The following is a 16,330-nucleotide window of genomic DNA, read 5'->3' on the forward strand; positions in this document are numbered from 1 at the left end:
AGATGCAATGGAGATCCATCATCTCACTTTCTCAAAAAACTATGAGTTTTAAAACGTCTTTTTCTCTTGACTATAGCAAGAAACAAGCACATATGTATTTTATAGATCCCATTTGCACATTTTAGAACACTACACTCATCACCAATAGGGTTCATTCGAGATCAATTCTTTTTTACAGTTAGTTGTGGGGATGAGGTTCATAGTTACCCGTAGAGTCTGCCTTGTGTTAACGTGCACAACATGAACACGCATTTACCCTTGCGAGAAGCACTCCAGGGGCGCGTGATCATGTGTTTTTTTGTTAAAATAAATCAAGCTGTTACTTCCACCAGCGCCACGTGATGAGTATAGTTCTTCGCTCTTCACGTTGTTGTACGACGGCAATCCTCGGAAGTTCTAACATCATGTGCTGAAGGTGGTGTATGCATGAGCACGTTGTATTTGCGTAATGTTTAGACGACCGTAGGGATTGTGTGAACTAATTATTCATGGTGCATGCATCCCGCCGATGCGAGGCAGGCTGCGGGGGGCGAGGCGCTTATATATCTATTATATAGATGAACGTTGAAATGCAAAGGTTTACGACGACCAGCCTCGTGTTAGGCGCCGGATATCCTGAACGTGCGGGGATGTGAGCTCAGCCAATCAACTTGCAACACAGAGCACGCAAGAAGGGATGAATGCTTGCGACATATAGCACGCCGTTTAGATAGAAAGAAGCTCAATTCACCAAGGGGTGCATTACCCACATCGTATACGACGTAGATCAGTGCAGCAGCAACATGGAGTGCGTCCCTGCCATGGTAGCGTCGACCTCCATGCTACTGGTTTTACTAGCTGGAGCCTTTAATGTTATGATAGTGGGGGCAGCGGACCCTTGCTTCCCTGCCGTGTTCGTGTTCGGAGACTCTCTTTCCGACACCGGCAACGGCAACCTCACGGGCAATGCTCTCTTCACCAGGACTACCCAGAGGCCTTACGGCGAGACTTTTCCAGGCAGCCCCTTCAGCCGCTTCAGCGATGGCCACCTCCTGGTCGACTTCTTAGGTACTTACTCATGATAAGCACCATAAGTACAATATATTTAAGGGATAGAAACGAGGCCGAATTGTCTGTATAATTAAGGCATTCTGTTTTGTTTTGGCGTTCTGCGTCGTTGCAGCCATTTATGTGGGCTTACCGCTGCTCAACCCTTCCCTCAACACCACCGCTGACTTCAGCACCGGTGTGAACTACGCCGTTTCCGGCGCTACGTCGCTCAATGCCTCCTACCTCAACAGCAAGCTCATCTTCCCCCTCACTGAAGACTCGCTGGACGTGCAGATCTCGTGGCATCTCGCACTTAAGGCGTCTGGGGCTGGTGCAGGGAAGCCCATTGCAGCCGCCTACGCCAATGGGCTGTACGTGCTGGAGATCGGCGGCAATGACTACATCAGCGCTCTCCAGTTCTCACTCTATTCGCCCTCCGACGTCAACACCACCTTCGTTCCGCTGGTCATCGAGAAAATTCGAAACGCCACAGTGGTAGAGAGAGCACTTCATGACATTAAAGATACGACAATTTTGATGAGAGACTAGCCTCTAATGACTCGACATTAATCTCTGTTTATACAGGTCTTGTATGCCAATGGGGCCAGACATTTCCTGTTTATCGGCATTACGCCGCTAGGCTGCTCGCCGTCCCAACTCACCGCCTTCCCGCTCGCTGCCAAGGATAGCTTTGGGTGCCTTCGCGACCTCAATTCCCTCTCCTATAACCACGGTGTGATGCTGCTCAGCCTCGTCCAGAGCCTGCGCCTTGCCCACCCGGATGCCACGTTTGCCTTCGCCGACTACTACGGCGCCTATATCAACGTACTCCAAAACAGCGCCACCTACGGTAAGCTAAGCCTGATTTTATCATCGGCATTGCAATATTTCAAACCTAATCATAGATCCATTTTGCTAACGTTTACCTTCGTATAATTCTTGCTACGTAAGGCTTTTCAAACACCCTCGATGCCTGTTGCGGTGCGGGACGGTTCATCTTTCCCCACAATTACAACCTCCTGCTGTTCTGCAACAACCTCGCTAGCAATGCCACCTTCACACTTTGCTCTGACCCCAACACCTACCTCAACTGGGACGGCATCCACTTCACCGACAAATTCAACTCTCAAATCTTCAACCAGACCATCATGACGGGCTCCTACTTGAACCCCTCCGATGCTTTCAGCAGCACCTGCACAACAACCACATGACGTCTTTGTGCTCATCGGGTTAACTTATGATCCGTTATGTTTTATATTCAGTAGTACTGCTAGTACTGTACAAGCCCGTGCCATTGCCACGAGTAAGTGCTAATGTTCAAGCACAACCACCATATGAACACCTCTTTGTCATCGGATGAAAAATGATGATGTTGATTATTGAACATACGTAAAACTCTAATAACCACTTTTGTATAACATCATGATCACATGAAAAAGCATGTTGTTGAAACTCCAATAACCACTTTCGTATAACGTCATGAAAGCTCTAATAACTAATTGTGTATAGTATCAATCGGACACTAAAAGATCAATGACTTCACGTGTAAAATAATCTTAAATGTTGGGGGTGCTTTTCATTTTGATATTCTTGTTGTGGGCTTGCTACTATTCGTGGCACTGCAACAACAAGTTAGCGATGGAAAGAGAAATGCACATAACAATGAAAATATCAATCACTTTTTTTTAATAAAAAGAAATTGGGGAAGATTGAAGGAGTCCACCAGTGGGTCCCATATTTAAAACATTACAATAGAGATCATATAACATTAATGGAAATGATATGCAACTATTCCAAAGATAAAGAGCACTTTCAAAATATACCTAGCGAGCTATTTGGGTGTGGGTTTACCTCTGAGCTTCCCAACTTGTGAGCTTGCTGACTTGCAGGCTTATACGCTTGTTAACTCAAGGTTACTAGGCACACAACATTACTTCCACACACTTGGGCATCACATCAACACTAAGTATAGGGAGAGGAAGGAGACATTCATCAAGCAACAAAGATCGAACGAAACGAAACACGCCTCAGCTATCAAATTCATATAGGCTATGGAGTAGCTATGGTTTGCATCACTACAATTGCAAGCGTATGAGGGCATAGCTATGTCTACAACCATGCTTCAATAAAGGAATTTTGAAGTTTTGAAATTCTCTCGCATGGCTATGTACACGACTACATCCATGAATATAGTCATCGGCATAATTGTGTGCATAGTCGTGTAGTCGTGTCCATAGCCATGTTGTTGAAAAGAGAGAAGAAATAGACACCAAGGTAGAGAGGAAAATCCTAATTAGCTCTCATTGTCTCAAACCATTGATCAACACATACATGATAGAGAAGCTCTATAGCTTTCCTTCATTGCACACCACAAAACACATCACAATATCTTAGTGATAAGTTCACACACTAAGATAACCTAAGTCTAATGTCCACACAGTTGGCGAGTTGGATGCGGCCATTATTGTCCACACACTATCGCTATCAACTAGATCCTGATGAGCTTGTATTCTCAACACTCCCCCTCAAGCTCACCATATCCATCTCATGTACTCCAAGCCTTTCTCTGAAGTACCCAAACTTCTCTTACACGAGAACAAAACCCCCCCTTAGTGACGGGACCAAAATAACGAGTATTTCCAAACACGTCGCTTAAACGATAACAAATGTCACTTAATCCACACAAAGGCTTCTTGCTCTCAATATTCCAATGACATCTCCTAAGATTTTGGGACACTAAAGGACACTAAAAGAGTAGTGACTTCACGTGTAAAATTCCAATGACATCTCCTAAGATTTTCGGACACTAAAGGACACTAAAAGAGTAGTGACTTCACGTGTAAAATAATCTAAAATGTTGGGGATACTTTTCATTGATATTCTCGTTGTGGGCTTGCTTCTATTCGTTGCACTGCAACAAGTTAGCAATGAAAAGAGAAATGCACTTTAGCGAAGGGGATATGGCTAAGGTAGAGTTTGTGGTTCAAATCTGAGCACATGGACCTAATTTTTTTGATGGTTAAGATTGGAGGAGTCCACCAATGGGTCCCATATTTAAAACATTACAATAGAGATCATTTAACATTAATGGAAATGATATGCAACTATTCCAAAGATAAAGAGCACTTTCAAAATATACATCGCGAGAGGTATTTGTGTGTGGGCTTACCTATGAGCTTCTCAACTTGTGAGCTTCCTAACTTGCAAGTTTATATGCTTGTTAACTCAAGGTTCCTAGGCACACAACATTACTTCCACACACTTGGGCGCCACATCAACACTAAGTAAAGGGAGAGGAAGGAGACATTCATCAAGCAATAAAGATTTAATGAAGCTAAACAAGCCTAAGCTATCAAGGTCATATAGGCTATGTAGTGGCTATGGTTTGCATCACTACAATTGCATAAGTATGAGGACATAAGTGTGTCTACAACCGCGCTTCAACAAAGAAATTTTGAACTTTTAAAATTCTCTCGCATGGCTATGTACACGACTACATCTACGCATATAGCCATGGGTATAACCGTGTGCATAGTCGTGTAGTTGTGTCTATAGCCATGATGTTGAAAATAGAGAGGAAATAGACACCAAGGTAGAGAGACAAACCTAATTATCTCTCATTATCTCAAACCATCAACACAGAACTACTAACCCAAGAACTACTAGCCACATAGTATTCTCCACTCATAGGACTAGCTGGTGAGGTTTGAGAAGCACACCCATATGAATAGCAGGTGAGACTCCCTTGTGGTTAGCTTTTTGACCTTGCCCAAGGTTGAGACCCTAGTCTATTATTGAGCTTCAAACCTAGTGACTATGGAAGCTAGAATCGGTGTGCTATTACTAGCTAGAGTGTGCCCTATGGTTCACTCACTATAATGACATTCTTGAGTCACTTTGACTTAGAATGGCCTACTACATGACAATAAAAGCATCAGTCTTCCTATGCCAGGTGGGCATCGGTATCTCCCTATAGTAGTAATCAACCCCTCTTCTTCTGATCAATCGAAAGAAGCTACGATACTTGAGTTCAATGAGGCTTTCCTTATCCAGCAAGGTAGTGGTGGCAAACCAGGTTCTTCTTGCCACCATGTGGTATATCACTTCTTGTTGGGCCTTCACACGGGCCTGCATTGGCCAAGTTTAACGATTGAGCCATATTAGCACTAAGTAAAGGGAGAGGAAGGAGACATTCATCAAGCAACAAAGATCCAATAAAGCTAAACAAGCCTAAGCTATCAAGGTCATATAGGCTATGGAGTAGCTATGGTTTGCATCACTACAATTGCAAGAGTATGAGGGCATAGTTGTGTCTATAACCACACTTCAACAAAGGAATTTTAAAGTTTTAAAATTCTCTCGCATGGCTATGTACACGACTACATCTATGCATGTAGCCATGGGCATAACCGTGTGCATAGTCATATAATCATGTCTATAGCCATGTTGTTGAAATAAAAAAGAGAGGAAATAGACACCATGGTAGAGAGGCAAACCCTAATTATCTCTCATTATCTCAAGCCATCAACACATACATGATAGAGAAGCTCCATAGCTTTCCTTCATTGCAAACCACAAAACACAACACATTATCCTAGTGATAAGTTCATACATTAAAATAACCTAAGTCTAATGTCCACACACTTGGCCAACAGGACGCGATGATTATTATCCACACACATTGCTAGACTGGTGTCCACACACACTTGGCCAATTGGATGCGGTGATTATTATCCACACACATTGCTAGACTGCTATCGCTATCCACTAGATCTCGATGACCTTGAATTTTCAACACTCCCCCCCCCTCAAGCTCGCCATATCCATCTCATGTACTCTAGGTCTGCCTTTGAAGTACTCAAACTTCTCTTTACACTGGAACAAAATCCCCTCTTAGCGCGACGACGTCAAAATGACGGGTATTTTCAAACATGTCGCTTAAATGATGATGAGTGTCATTTAAGCGACGTGTTTGAAAAACATTATGTTCCATTGCAAATGTTGCTCGCATCAAACGTCACATGAGCGACGGTTATTCAACGTCATTTACACGGACGGCAACAATGCTGGCTGCATACTAGAAAGCTTCGCTTACACAACGTAACCTATGCAGATGTCACATAAGCAATATTCTAGGCAATTTAAAACAAAAACCCCAAATAAGATGGCTCCAATAAATTCGGAGAAGCCATCTACTTTCTTAGCTCAGCTTAAGCAGACGATCGATTAGCCCCGCTGCCTATCGCCTCTCCTCCTGTCGGAACCTTCCATCCATCCAGGTAATGCTTCATTATGTTTGATTTGTTCTAATTTTTCCAAATTTACAAGACCCTTGCAACCTCCTCTATGCTTGGATGCCTAGCTCGGCAAGTCCTCAGCTATTCACACACATGCATGCATGACCATGTAAAAATCAAACCAAATCGGCACCAAACATTTCACACACATGCCCTAGAGTTTTGCACTCCTCTACTTGCCACCAACCTTATCTTTTGTGCCTTGTGTCCCCTATGCCATTTGTTTGTGTCACGGGTTAATTTTTGTGCCATACACCACATTATGAGTAGATGAACAATCATAATCCTTGGCGTGCTACCACTACCAGCCCGACTAGTGCAAGAGATACTTCTTTGAACCTCCTAAGACGATGTTCAAGCCACATCTTGCAAAAAAATGTAATCTCTAGTGATTTTTTTTTTCTTGATGTTTAACAGTGCATTCTTGACTAACTGCTTGACATCCTGAGTCATGTTTGACACACAAATCCTGACACCTTTATATCAACCAAGACAGCTTCCAACTTAGCCCTTTGAGCCGCTTGTTCAAAAATGAAATCCTTGGTACTACCACAATTCAAAAGAATTGTGACCATGTAATCATTTAGATGCCTCTAGCCTTAAACAACTCATAATTACTAGCCTCGTCGACTAAATCCCAAGAACTACTAGCCACATAATATTCCCCACTCATAGGACTAGCTAGTGAACTTTGAAGCACATCAATATGGATAGCGGGTGAGACCCCCTCGTGCGTAGCTTTTCAACCTTACCCAAGGTTGAGACCCTAATCTATTGAGCTTCAAACCTAGTGACTATGGAAGCTAGAACTGGTGTGCTACTACTAGCTAGAGTGTGCCCTATGGTTCAATCACTTTAATGACATTCTTGGGACACTTCGAGTTAGAATGGCCTACTACATGACAATAAAGGCATCAGTTCTCCTATGCGAGGTGGGCATCAATAATTCCCTAGAGTAGCAATTAGCCCCTCTTCTTCTGAGCAATTGGAAGAAGCTACTATACTGGAGTTCAACGAGGCTTTCCTTAGCCGGCCAAGTAGTGGTGGAAAACCAGGTTCTTCTTGCCACCATGTGGTATATCACTTCTTGTTGGGCCTTCTACCGGCCTAGATTGGTGAGGTTCAACGATTGATCCACAACTTTCTTTGGAGGGCTGGTGATGACAGATTTGTAGCCAATTTACTACGAGCTTAGGATCATCTCAAACTAAGAAGAACTCCAAGAGGCAATCAGTGTAGAAGGCTCATGTCGGTGGATGTAGAGGTACTCTGAGGTGGTAGTGGCAGTGAAAGATGAGGTGATGCAAGCTCTGGTGACAAGGGTGTTATGGTACTTGAGGTGGTAGATGAAGAGCAGAGAGCACAATCACCCCTTGTGGTGTAGTGATGCAAGCTCTCGTGACAAGGGTGATACAAGATCTGAAGGGTCCAGGCTCTGGTGTCAAGGGTGCTACATACTTGAAGGGTGCAAGCTCTGGTAACAAGGGTGCTACTTACCTAAGGGGTGGTAAAGAGAAGAGAGGGTTGTCATCCGAGTGGTGTCAATAGTGAAGATAAGCAAAGAGTGGGATGTTGCATAAGAAATGAATATTTTATTATAAAAGAGTTACTTTTAGCATAATTGAAATTCATGCATAGAGGTATGCATAAGAGATGAATATTTTATTATAAAAGAGTTACTTTTAGCATAATTGAATTTCATGCATAGAGGTATGCATAAGAGATGAATATTTTATTATAAAAGAGTTACTTTTAGCATAATTGAATTTCATGCATAGAGGTATATGCATAAGAGATGAATATTTTATTATAAAAGAGTTACGTTTAGCATAATTGAATTTCATGCATAGAGGTATGCATAAGAGATGAGTTAGGATGTGATAAGATGAGTTAAGAAGTGATAGGATATATATGGGATGAGGTAAGAAGTGTATGTGATGGGATAAGATGTATATGGGTTGTGATAGGGTGAGAATATGGATGTAAATGTGGATGTGTATGTATGGATGTATGCATGTGGATGTGAGTGTGAATCTGGATGTATGGATGTAAATGAGGATGTCGATGTAGATGCATGGATGGGATGTGGATGTATGCATGTAGATGTGAATGTAAGCATATAGATGTGGATGTATGGATGTGAATGTGCATGTAGATATGGATGTATGGATGAGGATGCATGAATGTGCATGTAGATGTGGATGTGAAAATAGATGCATGGATGTAGATGTGGATGTATGGATATGGATGTGGATATATGTATGGATGTGAATATATGATATGTGATGTGAAGGAATCTGAAGTGATGAGATGGAAAATGATGTGATGGGATGAGTACACATATAACTGGAATGTGGAATAAGTAATGTGGATTGATGAGGGATAATGTGGAAAAATGAGAGTTAATATAGAAACTGTATTTTGTGACTGTTTGTAAATGACTGTTTTATGTCAAGAATGCTGGGAAAGCATTTTGACCATCTTGTGATTAAGGTTGTGGAGACCTAACTGATAAAGTTGCAACTGCTGACGGAGAGTCAATGGAGGACGTCTCGCGTAGCAAGGTCGGCCGAGGTCTTGACCAGCCTCGGTGCAATTAAAATGGTGAGCTTCCGGTACGGTGGATGAGGGGCCAAGGAAGCGGCCTATGAGTGAAGAGCTAGGTCACTTGCGAAGGATCCTAGAGGGTGCTGACCATACGGTGCTCAGGCTCTGGGTCGCCCAGGATACCCACGCGTGCGTCGAGGAAGATATTGGAACAAGGAGTAAGAGTTGTTTTCTGAAACCGGGCATGGATCTGGTTGACTGACCTTGCTGGTCCTCAAACGGATGAGTCCATGGCTCTTTATATGGATCTGTTGGTTGATCTTGCTGATCTTCAACGAGAGTCCATCTTGATAAGTGATTATATTGCCGAGTATTATGGGCTAGGAACTAGGAAATGGCCCTTGAGTGGACAGGTGGTGAGCGTCCTAGTTGCCAATGATGCCATAGATACTCTGATGAAGGAATGATGGGAAAATTAAGAATCAATCGGATAAATTGGAAGATGGTGATCAGTGATACTATGGTTTTGTTAAAGGATTGTTTTAAAACTGGTTGAATCTGTGAAAAGGCAATTTCATATTGGGTGTGTAAGTGGTGTGACTAGTTTTATTTTTGCATGAACTTCCGGCTAGGGGGCCTTGGAACTCTTTTCCTTGGTACCCGAGATAAAACCTAACCAAATACCTAATTGGATCCCATCACTACAGCGGTTGGGCGATTGGCTAACCCATGGGTCCGTAAATCGAGACTCAATTTCTGTTATTACAATAGATAAAGTAAATCCCGGATAGTAATTGTTATATGGATAGGAATCAACGACTGTGCCTCCTTGGTGGGGAAAAAAGCGTTGATCCCAATGATCCAAGTATAAGTTTCTTCCTTGATCTGACCAAGTATCTTTATAGATGCAGTCGGATCTGTTTGATCAGTAAGGGTTTTGACTACGTTAGAGTAAAAATTATCCTGGTGGAATCGCCCGTGCTTTCCGAGTAAAGGAAGTTTTTCCAGGTTCGGTTTTGGATAACCGACGGATTAGTCTCTTGTTCGGATATCCGTGGGCGAGGCCCCGAATGTGGGACCCCTGTCCCGCGCGAGAAGTGCTACTTCTGCTGCTAGTACCCTGAATCCGTTGCTCGGTGGGAACAGGGATCTTACAAAAATGCATCATTACTTCTAAATATCTCCCTTTTTTAACTATTAACCTTGTCCTTAGTCAACTCTTCATCTTATGTGAGTATTTACTCATTTTGGGGGGTTTTTTCTTTTATTTCTTCATTTATCTCCTCCCTACATTTGAATGAATCTTATTGGTCCATAGGAACCTTAATTTAAAATTTCAAAAAAATCTTCACCCCCAGGATAATGCCTCTTGAATAGATTATACTTAATTTCTAATGCACCTTCTGAAAATCTTTTTGAATTTGTGTTTTAGGGGAACTTATTTTAATAAGATGAGATATTTTTCTATCCAAAAATATTTAAAATCTGAATCTCTTTCTAGAACATTCTCTCTCTCTAGGCCAAAACTAGTAGAACAAGATCTTTTATATTTCTGAAGAGGAAAATGATTACAGGGGAAAATATTGGACATCCTGAGAGGCTGGGGGAGGAATCTTACAGAGAGAGTCTTGGCAGGCGACATCGACTTGGCATATGTAAGCACATAGGATCAGGTCACTGACATCTTCATGACGCCCTTGGGAGGAGCTGAGAATCTCCACAAATGTTGAGATATGCTTGTTGTTGCAGTCATAAGATGGAGTTGAGCTTGAGAGGGAGTGTTGAGATGACACTCCATGAGGCACATGCATGACCGTTCGACATTTATATCATTGGCGGGCTTATAGCTAACACCGACATACCTTCTAGAGATTCTATAGTTGGACTACACCAACTAGTCCACACCTACCCACTCCTGTTAGCGTGTTCACATTATGGATCGCTTGTATATACTCTATTATGTGTGTTAGTCACTTTATTTTCTTTGTAGACCTCTTTTGTTATGTGAAGAAGAAACAGAATTTTCAGCCTCTCACCTTGTGTGTTCTCTTCTAGGGTTTGTGTGAGTGTGTGTGCGCTTGCAAGAGCTCAAGCTCTCTTTGCCCCTACATCTTTTTAGCTAGTGGGGCAGGTATTCTCCGCCACAACGCAATATTTTCTACACATTTTCAAGTCACATCCAAGAAGTTAGAATTTAAAAAAAATGCATGTATTAACAACTGTGAGTTGTGAAACACTCACCCATCAAGCTGTCACTAAATTTCATATCACATAGACAGAAGTTGTAAACAATGAGTCTAAATATAGATTACAAGTACATATAATACCTACTAGGTTCATATGATGTAAAAAAATTGAACATACTATGAATAATTTTATGGAAAACTCATACATAACTGACTTTAAAGAATAGTTTCTACAATTTTTATTTGGTTCCAATGGAAAATAGGTTCCGACTCATCCTCTAGTACACCACCTCCTCCACCATGCCTATGAGCTCCTATGATAGGGAGAGGAGGTGATAGAGGCACTCGCCGATGGACACAACAACAATGCCATATCCACGAGCTAGAGTTTGGAAGATGTCATGATGCACCGGTACCAAAGAGACAGGATTAGCATATGGTAAGTGATATTTCTTTTTCTAAGCATTCTACATTAACTCGTTCAAATTCTATATGGCCTTTATATATAAAGTGATGTATAACATGTATCTAGGTACAATCATCATGGCCAAATCCAATTGTGCATCTTTTTGATAAATGACGATGGCTTTTATGGGCTTGATTGATTTATGCTTCATCGCATGCGCCAAAGTCAAGCTGTTTTTTAGTTACAAATAGAGACATGTGCACACCAATTACTTCTTGGTTCTCAGTCTGAGACGTTTGGCGATTATTCCTTGCCCAATCGCCTACTGCCTCTCATAAAGACATATAATTGCAAACATTATGGCGACTGGTTGGGTGCATCACTTTCAACTGATGGAGAGGTTTTTAGCTTTTGGGGTGCTCGCTATGTGATCACGCCATCTTCGATTACCGGTGGGGGTCGATGTATTTTTATTGCATAGGATTTACATGTCCCAGTTCACTTTCATGAGGTCACTCTTATGACATTTTTTGACATATATAGTCTTAAGGTCCATGCATTAGCTTTCTCACTACATCAAGAGTATGACCACATATGGGTTATGTGCTATGCTGCCTCTCTTGCTGGAAGAGGCATTACCCATAACAAATCATAGAGATTGTATATCAATGGTAAACCTTAAACTCAAGGAAATATATCAAGGCTAATCAACAGTAGTAGTAGCGGAAGGAATAAAAGACCTAATTGTATTTTTGTGTAGTTTTATAGTGGTCTCATGAGCCAGTGCACATGAGTAGAGATGTACCTAGATACATTATACATTGTAATCAATGCTATTAGATCATTGCGTGCTCGTGAGAGCAATTTCATGAATTATGGTTGGTGTAGACAACCGCTAACTCCACATAGAGAATAGATTCTAATGAGATGGCATCCAACATATGGACTTATTATCAAGAGATAAGATGGCTATTTTAATCAGCACATGTCTTTTGTGACAGGCTTTGATCCATGAAATTCTACTATTATATTTATATTTTTCACTTATTATATCTTGTGGTGCCAAAGGTCTTATTAATTTGAGTATAAACACCATATTAGATAATTTGGGAAAAATCCCATTCCCATTTGAAAAATGGGAGCATGGTGAACTTGTCCAAAAGTTTGTCAAAACCCCCTCATGTGACATATCATCGGAAAGATCTTGAAGAGTAGAATCTAAATCTATGATCTCCGACAAATTTGGAGTTAGTATGTTTAAGATATGTCCAAAACTATATGGAGTAATTGATTTCCAAAATGTGAGATTTTTCCCAAATTACCTAATATTGACTTTATATTTAAAATAGCATGTGTACATGATGTTAGAGTTCAATTTTATGAGACTTTGCAAATGTGTTTACTCATATTGGATCATAGGTTTTGTCTTTATGATTGTCTAATTCATACTGATCATCACAGGTTCCATACTATAATATTGCAGAGGATGTGTCTTTATATCATCAAGGTCAATCTCAATTGTTAGTAGAGCATATGCGGATTCTTAGAGCATAGGATTCTAGTACTTTTCAAAGGTTGAGCTCAGAGCAATACGCATGTTAAATAGAGCAACCTGACAATGCGGAGCATGATGCTAACAACATGACTGGATTGCTTGATGATTGGTTTCAGAGTAATAAAGATAACAGTGATACTCATGAAAACTATCTCCGAGAAGAAGCACTCACAAAGATATATGAGGGTTTTTCTATGATGATATTATCTATGATCTTCCTCATCTTATATCTCCAAGCTCGCTACTCTCTTGAAGCAATGTATCAGTTCAACATTACTAACGTAAGTGGATCATATACAATAATACATGGATACTAAGAGATAGGGTATTTTTATTTTCCTAATAAACTGTTGTTGTTGCCAAATTACTTTCTAGTAAGATTCTACCTCCCGATAACACCATCCGAAAAACAAGGAACGAGTCACAAAAGATGTTGACGAGTCTTGGACTTGACAACGAAATGATCCATGCATGCATCAATGATTGCATTTTGTATCAAGGAGAGCATCAAAATGCCGTTGTATGTCCCAAATATGGTGCTTCATGTTTTAAGGAGGGAGCAACACTTATTCCTCACATAAAGTTCTAAGACATTTTCCATTATCCCCATGAATAGAGTACCTATTTCAGAGCTCGGAGTTGTCAAAGCTTATGGATTGGATGGCAAAGAATGTGAGCACATATGGGATCCTATGCATTCTGTCTGACTGTGAAGATTTCAAGCACATTGATAGAACATGACTAGAATTTAGTTAAGAACCCTGGCCTCGATGGAATAAATCCATTTTTGCATAGATCAACTAAGTTGTCAACTTGGCCGGTTGTGCTGATCAATTACAACCTACCACCGTTCATGTCCATAAAGAAGGAGCATCTAATATTGAGTTTACTAATTCCAGGTACATGCACAACCAACATGGTCTAGAATTGTATACATCCGATATGTTTATACTTCTTGAAAACGTTTACTCGATACAACACTTCAATGCATGAAAACGACAAGTCAAAGACATCAATGTGTACCTAGAACCTCTCATTGAAGATCTACAACAACTTTGGAAAGGGATAAAAGTGCTTGACATGTCCAAGCCTACAGGCTAAAACGAGTCTTTGAGGTTTGAGGCATTCTAACATGGACTATTCCTTCCATGACTATCCTACCTATGGTTATTCTTTAGGTACATGATTGTAGTTACTTTGTTTGGATTTGAAGTGACGTGAAATAACAATTGCACTAAGACTTTGATTGTTTGTAGGTCTATCAAAAAAGGGGTACACGATATGTCCACCATGCGGAGATTGGCTACGATCAAAATATAGCAAGAATCACAACAATAATATATCTCTCTGGCATAGAAGATTTGTGCCGGAAGGACACATATTGCGATTGAAAGAGCATGCAAGACATTTCAACATAAGGATTGAGAGTGGAGTGCTATAGTAGGAATGACTCCTGATGAGACTGGTACATAAAATGGACAATTTGATCTATCATAGATCCAGATGCTAAGTTCACAAGCGACAAGGAAGACGAGGATTGTCACAAAGATAAAGGGAAAAAATCAATGGCACCTCAGATCTCAATATGGTATAGTTTGGAATATTGGAAAGAACTAAAAGTCACACATATTCTTGACCCCATGCATATTTTCAAGAATGTTGGTGGACACTTGCTTTGGAAACATCTTGTGGGTATCAAAGAGCCTGCTAGGGCTCTTGCTTTGGAAACATCTTGTGGGTATCAAAGAGGCCGCGAGGGCAAATTTGAAAGAACAAAACTATAAACCATCTTTATGGCTTATAGTAAGTCGTAAAACACAAAATGGCAACTTATCTTTGCACACCATAGGTACTGACAAAGGACAAGATGAGTACGATCATTGATAAGATGAATCGTTCCATACATGGGGTAGATTAAGGCCACCCCAAGGGACTAGGAAGGCCCCAAGCTGTGCCCACTAGCCATTGCATAGCTTGTAGGAAGCCCTACCGGCCCTGGCTAGGTAGCCGACAGGGACAAGACCCTGCCCATCTAGTCAACTGAGTGTGGGGTAGTCCCGCGCTATTTGTGCATGGCTACCTAGCTGCCTGGACACTCTCTCTCTCTCTCTCTCTCTCTCTCTCTCTATTTTTCTACACATCTACTTTAGTATTTCAAACAAGGTTGCGTATTATTACCATGAATTATCTCTCTGATGCGTGAGTAGAATCACACTCCTATAGAACACCTTTGTGGCTCCAGCCGGCTTTGAACTCTTGCTTGAGTTGTGCGAGGATAAACTTCTTGATGACCTCGTCTTGGTCCCTGTATTTAAATGAAAACTCTATGTTTATTAAGCAGTTCAATTACAATTTACAAACATCTCATATTATAATCAAAGATCTCTTACCCCCATAGCTTGTGGACCTTAGGCATATACAGGTCCACGCGCTCTCAAAGTTTTTCGATAGAAAACCTTGCCTCTATCTCGGTCCACTATGTGTCCCCACTCGTCGATGGAGCACTCTACACCCATGTCCCCTACAAGATCGTGGCACCAACGGCGGTGGGACTGGTTGCCTAGGTAGATTTGTGTCACTTCTATAAGGAAATTAAAACAAATAGTTATTAGACGTTCAAATTACAAAAAATAGTTATTAGACATTGAAATAACTAGTATAACATACAAAACATACTTCATACTTGCGTCAACAAAGCCTATATGGGTGGTGGAGACTCTTGGGTGACAACACCAAACCCCTGTGTACCTCTCCTCTCTGTGTACCTCTCCTCTCTGTGTCATGAACAATTGACCAAATATAAGTATTATAGCCATTTTTAAACTAATAATATCTCATAAGATACAAATTATAAAAATTATACGTACTCATCTGGCTGTGTGGTGTCACATCCTGCTCATGCTCCTGATCCTAATCCTTTGGTGCCACGTCCAGGTCCAGATCCTGATCCTCTATGGCTAGCTCCAGCAAATGACTCTGACCCTACTCTTGACCCTCCTACTTTGGATCCTCGTCCTCCTCCTTCGGATCCAGAGGTGCCCTTGCCATGGACTACGGGCCACAAGGAGCAAGAGAGTCAAGTGAGGGTAGCCTCCAACTCGTCAACACTCAACAAAGTATACTCTCTCATGTCCTCCTCTATCTCCTCTCTACTCAAACCCAGACTCCGTAATACTCTCTTTATGGCTATCAAGAGACTTGACTTCTCAGAGTCCACCATGGATATCTATACACATGCAGAAGGAGATTTCATCCAAACCTATAAGCATACACTCACAATCCACTAGTACATATATGCAAGATAAAATAT

The 16,330-nt window shown here is 41.3% G+C and overlaps 1 protein-coding gene across 1 annotated transcript; it reads left to right on the forward strand.

The window, feature by feature from the left end:
- Positions 1-606: 606 nt before the first annotated feature.
- On the forward strand, positions 607-2,473 carry LOC147613398 (acetylajmalan esterase 2-like). Its single transcript, XM_086781156.1, has 4 exons — positions 607-1,047; positions 1,163-1,524; positions 1,615-1,879; positions 1,981-2,473. Exons 1-4 carry the CDS (start codon positions 783-785, stop codon positions 2,238-2,240), a joined length of 1,152 nt encoding a protein of 383 aa, XP_086637282.1. The 5' UTR covers positions 607-782; the 3' UTR covers positions 2,241-2,473.
- Positions 2,474-16,330: the final 13,857 nt, after the last annotated feature.

The sequence above is a fragment of the Cibotium barometz genome, chromosome 43 (genome assembly GCF_041138505.1).
Source record: "Cibotium barometz isolate CiBa-2024 chromosome 43, ASM4113850v1, whole genome shotgun sequence".
NCBI classification, from domain to species: Eukaryota; Viridiplantae; Streptophyta; class Polypodiopsida; order Cyatheales; family Cibotiaceae; genus Cibotium; species Cibotium barometz.